This window comes from Lagopus muta, chromosome 9 (assembly GCF_023343835.1).
Source record: "Lagopus muta isolate bLagMut1 chromosome 9, bLagMut1 primary, whole genome shotgun sequence".
NCBI classification, from domain to species: domain Eukaryota; kingdom Metazoa; phylum Chordata; class Aves; order Galliformes; family Phasianidae; genus Lagopus; species Lagopus muta.
The window spans coordinates 4,208,170-4,217,788 of NC_064441.1; the positions used below are offsets into that span (position 1 = coordinate 4,208,170).

General features: G+C 52.0%; 1 protein-coding gene across 1 annotated transcript; it reads left to right on the forward strand.

The window, feature by feature from the left end:
* The first annotated feature begins 265 nt into the window (after positions 1-265).
* On the forward strand, positions 266-8,791 carry CLDN11 (claudin 11). Its single transcript, XM_048954874.1, has 3 exons — positions 266-789; positions 2,649-2,813; positions 7,703-8,791. Exons 1-3 carry the CDS (start codon positions 564-566, stop codon positions 7,933-7,935), a joined length of 624 nt encoding a protein of 207 aa, XP_048810831.1. The 5' UTR covers positions 266-563; the 3' UTR covers positions 7,936-8,791.
* The last annotated feature ends 828 nt before the right edge of the window (positions 8,792-9,619 follow it).

Sequence of the window (9,619 nt, forward strand, 5' to 3'; positions counted from 1 at the left end):
CTGTGATTCTGTACGCGGAGGAAAGGATTAACCCCACCTGCAGCTGCCGCCTCCATGAACCCGGTGCCGCAGGTGAGGAGCGGTGGAGACGCGGCTGACCGCTGCAGTTTCCTCCGCTGCCCACCAGCGGTCCTCCGCGCCGCAGCGCCCGGCCGCGGCATCGCACCGGCAGTTGCTCGGCTCCCCGTCCCGCCAGCTTGCTTCCCTATTTGCCCACGAGGCGACGGTAGCTGGACGGCTGCAGCTCAGGAGCGCCGCCGTGCTGCACCCCGAAGCCGCGTCTCGCTGCCCGCTCCAGCCGCTCCCCGCTCGCCCCCGGCCCGGTGACGGACGCGCGAGTCGGGGCTCCCCTTCGCTCCTCCCACGGAGCGGGGCCGGAGGCAGCGCCGACCCCTCCCAGGGGCAGAGGCCGCTCGGTGCCGCCCAGTGCAGCTCGACGACCTTTCCCGGCGCCTCCGGTCCCGGCTGCTCGCAGCTCCGGCAGCTCCGGGTCGCAGCCCGTTCCGCGCCGCCTCTCCCAGCCCCGCTCTCCCCGTCCCGGCTCGCGAGCCCGGCGCGTCGACATGGTGGCCACCTGCCTGCACCTGGCCGGGTTTGTCTGCAGCTTCATCGGGTGGATCGGGGTGGTGGTGGCCACCGCCACCAACGACTGGGTGGTGACCTGCGGCTACACCATCACCACCTGCCGCAAAATGGACGAGCTGGGCTCCAAGGGGCTGTGGGCAGACTGCGTCATGGCGACGGGCCTCTACCACTGCAAGCCGCTGGTGGACATCCTCATCCTGCCAGGTACGTTCCTCTGCTCTCCTCCCACCCCATGAGCGAGGCTGTGCCCCACTGCAGGGTGGTCGATGGTGGAGCTCCATCCATCAACGTTAAGGTGGTTCCTTAAACAATGCAGAGAATTGAGTGGTGCCTCCTAACACGGTGGGTGCTCACTGACTTACAGCTGGTTCTAGCTGTCCCTATTATACAGTATTTATCTCTGGCTATTAAAGTCCACTTATTCTACCAACCTCTGCTCTTAACAAACTGTTAACAAGTTGTTCCTTTCCCATCTCATCCCCAGACTGCGTTGCAAAACCTACTCTTGTATCTTAGTGTTCTTTGTGCTTCAGTTCTGTCTCGTGATGATGATGAACCACTCAAATTTGAAGGATCTATTCCTTGAAATGATGCTGAGAAGGATGAATCTCGTGGCATCCATTGTTAATGCTGCTGTGGCTTTTAATCTTTTGGAAGTTTGTCGTTGCTTTTGGCAGTCCTGTGCTTCCTCTGTGCTCTACTGCATGGCGGAGCTCTTAGCATAGTCATGTCTGTTCCCTGCATGATCTCGTTACTTTCTAATCATAAGGCATTTACGTTATTGCAAAGTAAAATCTAAGCCAAGTGTTTCTCCAGGATGAATGCATCTTTGGGGCTAACTGAACCTGCCAAGGTCTGTGTGTAATCTTGTCCCTGTAGTTTAGCTGGTTATTTTAGCTAATTATTTCACCTATTTCAAATGTTGTTAACTCCATGGTGTTTCTTTGCTCTGTTTCACCTCGTCAGGGTGCCCCTTCCAAAGCCAGTAGGTTAGAAATACACGCCCCTTGTTTTTTGTTCATCTTTCCCTTCTTTATCTATTTTCAATTATTGTGGAAATAACTTCACAGTGGTTAGAGAGGTCACTCCTGAAATCCCCTCTGATACAATGCCCAGCCCCTGTTACACAGGGGTTGGCAGTGCTGGACCTCTCAGACCAGCTCCTGTTCTCCCTGTCAGTGCTTACAGTTCAGTAGACTTGCCTTTCTTATAGCTACTGTTGTTCGCTTTGATCCAGCGCAGCAGGCAGGAAAATGGCTTATCTTGACAAAACATTGAATTAAACTTTATAAATGAGAAAATAAAGCCTTCCCCCAAAAGAAAGCAGTGTTTCTCTGCGGCAGAAGCAGATCACAAAGTGAGATCCTTCTGCCCGTACCCGCTCTGAGCCCCTTTGCTGCCCATGGGATCCCTGTTGGTTCCCTCCCTCCAGCTGACCTGTGTTTGGAGTCCTGCACCGAGCCAAGTCCTTAAGCTGGAATGTTTGTGTCTTGTTTGTATGCTTGTTTACTTGGGACTGGTTACACAGAGGCCATGCTGGGCATTGCCATCTCCTTTGTTTAGGTCTCACTTTCTGCCCTTAACTCCTTAGGGAACACTGGAACAGGAGTTAAGGAACACTGCCACGTGCAGCCCCACGACCTGCTGCTCCTGGCTGCTCCAGGGCAGGAAAGCTGTGCTGGTGATGAAAGCTTGGGGCACCCCGTGTGTGCATAGAGTCCTGAGGAATAGTGTTGCTGCTCCAAGGCTGAAAAGCTGTAGGAAAACCCCTTCCCAGCTGTTTTACTCACTGCCATCTTTCCCAGCTTCATGATCTCCCAACATCTTGCTGGGAAGACATTCCTCGCTCCATGGAAACTGTTGGCCTCGCACATCTCTGAGCTGCACACTGACTGTCTCACGCCTGCTGGGGATTTGCTTACACAAAGGGTTACGTAGAACCATAGAATCCATCGCTTGCACACTGTGAAGGTGTTGGGAGCTCCTGGGGCAGCAACGCTGGCCCAAAGTTCTCCTCCTTTTGAGCCAAATAACCCAGATCCTCTTTCTCACCCCACCCTCAGGCTATGTCCAGGCATGCCGAGCGCTGATGATCGCCGCCTCCGTGCTGGGCCTCCCCGCCATCTTCCTGCTCATCACTGTGCTGCCCTGCATCCGGATGGGCCACGAGCCCGGCGCCGCCAAGTACCGCCGTTCCCAGCTGGGGGGGATCCTCATCATCCTCCTGGGTAAGGCATGGCCTCCTCTGCTTTGGGATGGTGCGGTGTGTGACAGGGAGGGGCAGATCTATGGGCACTGGGTGCTGCTCCTTTGGGACATCGGCAAGGAGGCAGCCAGGCGCCGGGGGGGACGCAGCCCTGTGCCTCCTGCCAGCCTTGTCCTTGGGATTTCTTCCCATCCGTGGAGCCCGCGGAGGAGATTGTTTTGTGCAGCTCAGCCTGTGAAGCTCATTGTCCCCAACACGGCACCTGCGTGTTCTTGAGGCCTCGTCACCCCAGCCACAGGCTGCGGGGCCTTGTTTTCACCCGTCTGCTTGGCAGAGGAGGGGGCAGAGGGAGAGTGGCTCCTTTGTGCGGCTCTGCTGCTCGCCGGCAGCCAGCGCTGACATCACCCTGCTCCTCTTTCTTCTGCTTCTCCTGAGGTTTTTTTCAAGTGGGCGCCACATGGAGCTGCATGTCTCCAGCTGGGGAGGCATGGGGACAAGGAGGGATGGAGCCCTGTGCAGCAGATCCCTCTGTACTCTGGTGGGAGGTCCCCCCCACCCAGCTTTGGCACATCTACCATTCTACCAGTTTGAATAATGTTGAAAACAAGTGAGGTGGGGGTTGGTCTCTTCTCCCAGCGATAGGACCGGGGAGGTTCAGGGTATTAGGAAACATTGCTTCTGATAAAGAGCAGTGATGCAGTGGCACAGCTGCCCAGAGAGTGGTGGGGTCACCGTCCCTGGTTCAGAGCTGTGGGGATGCGGCACTGAGGGACGTGGGCATGGGGAAATGGGTTGGGGTCAGACTTGGTGGTCCTAGATATCTTTTCTAGCATTTATGAATCTGTATCTTCCTCCTACAAAGCCCCTGTGCTCCAGTGAGGAACAGTTAGGATGAGTCAATGTCTGAAATTTAAGAGTGACACCAAGGAGGTCTTCCAATAGCTGTGGGCTTTAAGGGGCTGTTGCTACTACAGCTGGAAATGCTAACATCAGCTCTACAGGCCTGCTAAGGACATCCTGTCAGTTGCAGTCACACTGGAGAGCTCTGGGAATGTGTCCCTTATCCTTGTCCTGAAACCTCCAGTCACAGACCTGGCCTTGGCAGTGAACAAAAGGGTTTTTTTCATGCTGTCAGCGACACTGTAGCAACAGGAGAGTCTGTTCTGCTGTTATCTCTGGTCTGGGAGCTGAGGGAGTCCCAGCAGAGCTGCGCTTCATGGCAAACAAATGGAAAATGTTAGTTTTGGGCAAGAAGAGCTGTGCTGTAGACCAGCCTAATTTTGCGTGGCTGAGAGCACTGCTCCTAAATCTGCTTTGTGGTGGGGCAGCAGGATTGCAGGAGCAGCAGACGTGGCAGTGACTACAATGAGTCACACTGCATGAGAACAAGTGAAACCCCAGAGCTCTGTGGGGGTGAAGCAGGGCTTTGGGTCTGGTCCTGCCATGGTGGAAGGCCAGTGAGAAGAGATAACAAGGATGAAGGTTATCAGGTGCACTTTGGGTCAGGTTTGGCCTTGTTGCTGGTTGTTATCCCTGTGTGATCTGGGCAATGATAAAGGATCAACGTGTTCCTTTGGCTCCTAAACTTTTCACAAAAAATAACCAACCCACACTTTTTCGTACAGAACCCATTTGTTTTTCCAGGCTGGTTAGCAAATCAGTCCCCTTGGAAAGAGAGTAATGCACAGAGCTTGGGACTTTGACATTGTTTAAGCTGATTAATGATCTGTTGTTGGAAAAATGAAGTGTCACCATTCCAGAGCATTCAATAAGTATGAATGTCAGGCCTCAGAAGACATAATGCTGGCTTAAAAGTCTTTCTGTCATGGGCTGTTCTTATTTATTCTCTGGCCACTGATGTCTCACTCGTGGGTTTCTGTGTTTTCCCCCCAACATCAAGGCTTGAGCACAGCTCCCAGAGATCTGGTTAGAAGAAATCAAATCCAGACCCACAAACTCTGCAGATATATCGAGTGGGGATGCAATCACTGGAGTTGGCTCCATGGCAAATGTTGCGTGTTGCTCAGGGAGAAGATGGCATTTAGGACAGAAATTGTTAAAAAGGAAAGAAAGGGTTGAAACACAGCGTGGAATCGCGGAGAGAAAAAGAGAGAGAAACAAAAAAATAGTTGAAAACTTGCCAGGAAAACAATGGGCTCAGATATTCCATTGATTTTCCTGTACACTGATAATAGCAGGCCGCAGAGTGCAGCATGTGTGCACACCCTCCTATCCTGTATGCTGATGTATTTATGCCTTTGCTTGATCCTATCTGACCAAGGGAATTGATTTATGGCTGCGCACAGCTGTCGGTGGTGGTTTGCTTTGAGCTGCTATGAAAACATCTCCAATGAAATGTTGATGGAAAAACCCGTCCCATCCCATATTGTTGGTGCTAATTGGGGGGACCCCGTGCTGGTACCCAAGTGATCTTTTCCCCGTGGGGAAATGAGGGACCTGAGGATGATAAACAGATGGAAAATACATTAGTTACTGGGATTTACCACTGCCAGCTGACCATGTTAGCTATTGTCTTCTAAATAGATGGTATTAATATATTCCTCTGGATATTGCTTTCTCTCAGAGGATTCTATCCCAAGATAAACAAGGTTCAAAAGTGCTTTTTTCTTTTTTGTTTTTTTCTTTTTCTTTTTTCCTTCTGGGAAGCTGTGGGCACTAAGAGACCTCTGTAAGTCACACTGCTTCCCCTAGAAGAAATGACAGAATCATTGAACAACTTGTCTTTGAAAAAAACCTTCAAGCTCATCAAGTCCAACCAGTAAATCAATGGCACCCAATCTATGGCTTGAACTGCAGTACTTGTGTGTTCCCTGTGGGCAGGTGGCTCAGGGCAGGAGGGAAAGCAGAATCTAAACACTTGCATAACCTCCATAAAGCAACTCTGTGCTTTGGGAGGGCAGATTATGAACATGATCAGTGGATGGTTGAACTGGGTGATCTTTGAGGTCTTTTCCAACCTTAATGATTCTACGTGCGCTTCCAGTGCTGGATTAAACCATGCCTATAATGGCAAATGTTAAGAGATTCAGCTCCATGGATCAGGTGCACGGTCAGAAGGAACTGGGACCCACTGGGATGTGGGACACAGGGACAGGTGGTGCCAATGGGGAAGATGTAGTAGAAGTCTATGGGATTCGAGCTGCTCCTCTTGCTTTCTGCCAAACTGCACTGACTGCAGCAGCCATCCCAGTGCGTTCCTCCTCCCCACTGGGATCACCAGCAGCTGCACTGAGCTCCGCTCAGCCCTTGGCCGGCCTTCCAGCTTTCGAGCATTGTCAGCACGATGATAAGGTGGTGCTACATGTGGCTGCCCCACTGCACAAGAGATGCCATTGTCCCGGTGTCCCCGAGAGCTCCCCTTGTCCGCTCCACTGCGCCGTGGGGGAGGGTCTGAGGGGATAAGGCTCTTATAGTCTATGGACACCAATGTATATATAAATTTACTGTGGACAGAAGAAGAAAAGATGATTGTGTCCTTTTGGACAACAAAGCAGCTTTATGCTGGAGCCCATTAGAATGCTTCGCAGATTCCCATCCGACCCCTCTCTGGAGGCTCACGAGCTGCAGCAGGGGCAGCCCTCCTTCCCCACAACCCCCTCCCAGAGCTGCAGGGCCCTTGCTTTGAGGAGGCCCCAAGTCATTGCTGGCTTCATTAGCATCCTCTGAGCGTTCTTCTCTTTTCCATAAGAAAATATTTTTTCTCATAATAACCGCAGCGATTGGGGATGGGCTTTCTGCTGTACCGGCCAGCAGCAATGGTTTGTTTTCCACTTTAACCAAACAGTTTTATTTTTTCTCTGCCCCTTTTTCTCCCCCTTTTGCAACCTTAACTTTTTGACACCGCCTCCAGATCTCTCTCAGTGCGGTCGGCGGAGATCTGTAGTGCTGCCACAGCCCTGTTATTGTTTTGCTCCGATTCTCTGATAGCCACAAGGATGGAGTCCTGCACAGCTTGTCCCGGAGGCAAGTCAATATTGACGGATTCATTCCTCTCAGATGTGCGGGCCATAAAGGGGTATTGTTTTAGGACCTGCTCCTGTAGGTGGTTAACGCCATCGGCTCTGCTGCATGCAGGGCCGTGCAGGGTGAGGGCAGGGAGCGGGGTGATGCAGGGAGAATGCAGGGATGGATTTTTGTATGGAGATCTTCTTCACCTTGTCGCTACCTTCCTGCTTTTGTGGAAAAGCCTGGAGCAAAACTAGAAGCCCTCAGTAGTTGTGCTCTGTGGGCTCCAAGCTGAACGCTGTGCTCCCTCTGACTCTTTTCACTAGGTCTTTGAGAAGCCTCGCTGCATTGCCCCCACCACCTGACCCTGTTTTCCACAGGGAAGTGGAATCTACCTTCCAACTGGCTCTGAGTTGAGGTTTTACTGCCTCTCCAATGCATGAGGCTTCTGTGATTTTCTGCTCCCAGCTCCTTCTGAACACGCAGCTCTCCAGAGCACCAGTTTCAGAGCTGACTTTCATTCTTCAGCCTTCGTTGCCAGCTCAGGTTGCATCAAGCAGTGGTTGCTCTACTTCTTATTGCTGGTCCTTCCCCACCTCTCCCAGCTCAGGCATCCCCACCCCTCTCCTGCTCTGGCACCAGAAGTCCTGAAGCCAATGCTGTTGTATTTCCCATTGGATCAGTGTGGGAATGGGCTCCTCGCCATCCTCCAGAGGAAATACAAGCTGCAGGAGACTAACTCCAAGCTTCACGCTTCTAATAGTGTGTGGGTTGTCTTGGGGGGCCAAAGAAGGATGGATGCTCCATCCCCTGGGCTTGCTGGGTTTCCTGCTGATCCCACACTTAGTGTTGTGCTGAAGGTTGGACTGGATGATCATAGAGGTCTTTTCCAACCCTATTGATTCTGCATTTCTGTGATCGGCTCTTCCCCTCCTGTCTCCCCAGCCATGTGCGGTGTGGTAGCCACCATCTGGTTCCCCGTCTGCGCCCACCGTGAAACCACCATCATGAGCTTTGGATACTCGCTGTACACGGGCTGGATCGGCTCTGCCCTCTGCCTCTTTGGTGGCTGCGTCATCGTCTGCTGCTCGGGGGACGCTCAGACCTTCGGCGAGAATCGCTTCTACTACGCCTCGGGCTCCAGCTCCCCCACCCATGCTAAGAGTGCCCACGTCTGAGCTCCCACACCTGCTGGGTCTGCACACATGGGTTCACTTCTCCCGGTGCTCGCTGCTGTTGTGCTCCCCGGAAAGGTTTTAAAACAGCAGCCCAAGCGCCCGGCAGTCCCAAGTGTTGTTTTCCCCACTGTTGTCCCCTTCTCTGGAAAACAAGCCCCAGCCCCCAATCCCACCTGTTTCACCCTCCCCATCCTCCTGCCCCAGGGGTGGTGTGTGGGCCTCAGGTGGGTTTGGGGTTTTTTATTTTACTGCTCATCAAGAGAGCTTAAAGCAGCAAAGCAGACGTGAGAGGCACTTCCCCGCTGCCGAGAGCTCCTGCACGTCCCCATTTGCTTTCCAGTCCCCGAGGTCACCGCTCTGGCACAGTCTGGGAGCAAGGGCTGAGGGAGGTGCACCCTCCCAACAGGCAAATGTTTCTCTTTTGGAACAGTAGGGGATTTTTTCTGCCTTTCTCTGTAAATACTTTTGTATGGATTCCATCGTTTTAGTAACATTGTTTCCCCCACTCCCCGGGTCATCAGTATGAAGGAAACAGAACCCAAAGGTCCTAACGCTGCGATACGTAACAGTGTCTGTATATAGTTCCAATGACTCTGGGGGCTCTAATCCCCACACTCTTTTTTAGTGTTGTTTTGTTTTTTGGGTTTTTTTTTTTCATTTTTTTTCTTTGTACAGATCAGTTACTAAAAATGTGTTTTTACATTTACATTTGCTTTCATCCCACAAATCTGTGTTCACCGTTCCGTAGCATGTTTTTAACACACAGTTACACTGTCACAATGCAATTCTGGTGAATACTGATGATGCCTTTGTACTTCAACTGAAATACTGTACAATAAATAACAGAGTATCTGCGGCTCTGCCTTCTCCTTTTCCTTCCTTCCTGTGTGCTTCCATAGCTAGCTTTTCCATGACGCAGTTTCCTAATGATTTTGAAGGGTTTTTTTGAAAGCAATTTGAGATGAGAAGTTCTGCTCTGCTGTGGATTCAAGGCTGCCTTTGCTTGTGGGAGAGTATTCAAAAGCCAGCTAACCTTCCTGCTTGGAACCAACTGCAGCCTTGTGTGTTGTTCCTTGTTTTATCCCAGGGTTGGGGTTTGTGGCATTTTTCCCATCCAGGAGGCTTGGAAACCCATTGGAGAAGTCCAAAATCTTGTTGCTCTGAACTCAAGTTTAAGTCTGCTCTGGGGTCATTACTCTTAATTAAAACCATGTAAGATCAAGATCCAGCTCTGTCCTCACTGTAGGCTGCAGCAATTACTGTGATACCAAGCCCCATCAGTTCCCAGGGCTGTTAACTCACTCCACGTAATTGGTGCACACTTCAGCCCTGGGGCTGAAGCAAGGGGAGAGCCCAGAGCTGTGTGCACAAGCAGAGATGCCACTAGGAGGTTTGGGGTGGTGGGAAGGGATCTGCAAACAGGGCAGTAGGACAAGCCTTGGTGTGCTGGCATGTACTCATGCATCCATCAGGATCTCCCCATCCGTGGCCTGCTTTGGGTGGAGAGCACAACTATGGCCACGGATGCTGCAGCCCCACACTCTGCCCTAGGAAGATGTGAGGCTGAAATGGGAGCAGCTAAAGGGAGAGAATGAGGATGGCTGCACTCCCTCTGCGACAGCATGGAGATAAGGACCCAGGCCCTGGCTCTCGCCCTGCTGCTCCAGCACACAGCATCTGCCTC

Coding starts and splice junctions, on each gene's coding strand:
- CLDN11 (XM_048954874.1), top strand. CDS start 564: ATGGTGGCCACCTGCCTGCACCTGGCCGGGTTTGTCTGCAGCTTCATC. Junction 790..2,648: donor GGACATCCTCATCCTGCCAG/GTACGTTCCTCT, acceptor CCCCACCCTCAG/GCTATGTCCAGGCATGCCGA. Junction 2,814..7,702: donor GATCCTCATCATCCTCCTGG/GTAAGGCATGGC, acceptor CTGTCTCCCCAG/CCATGTGCGGTGTGGTAGCC.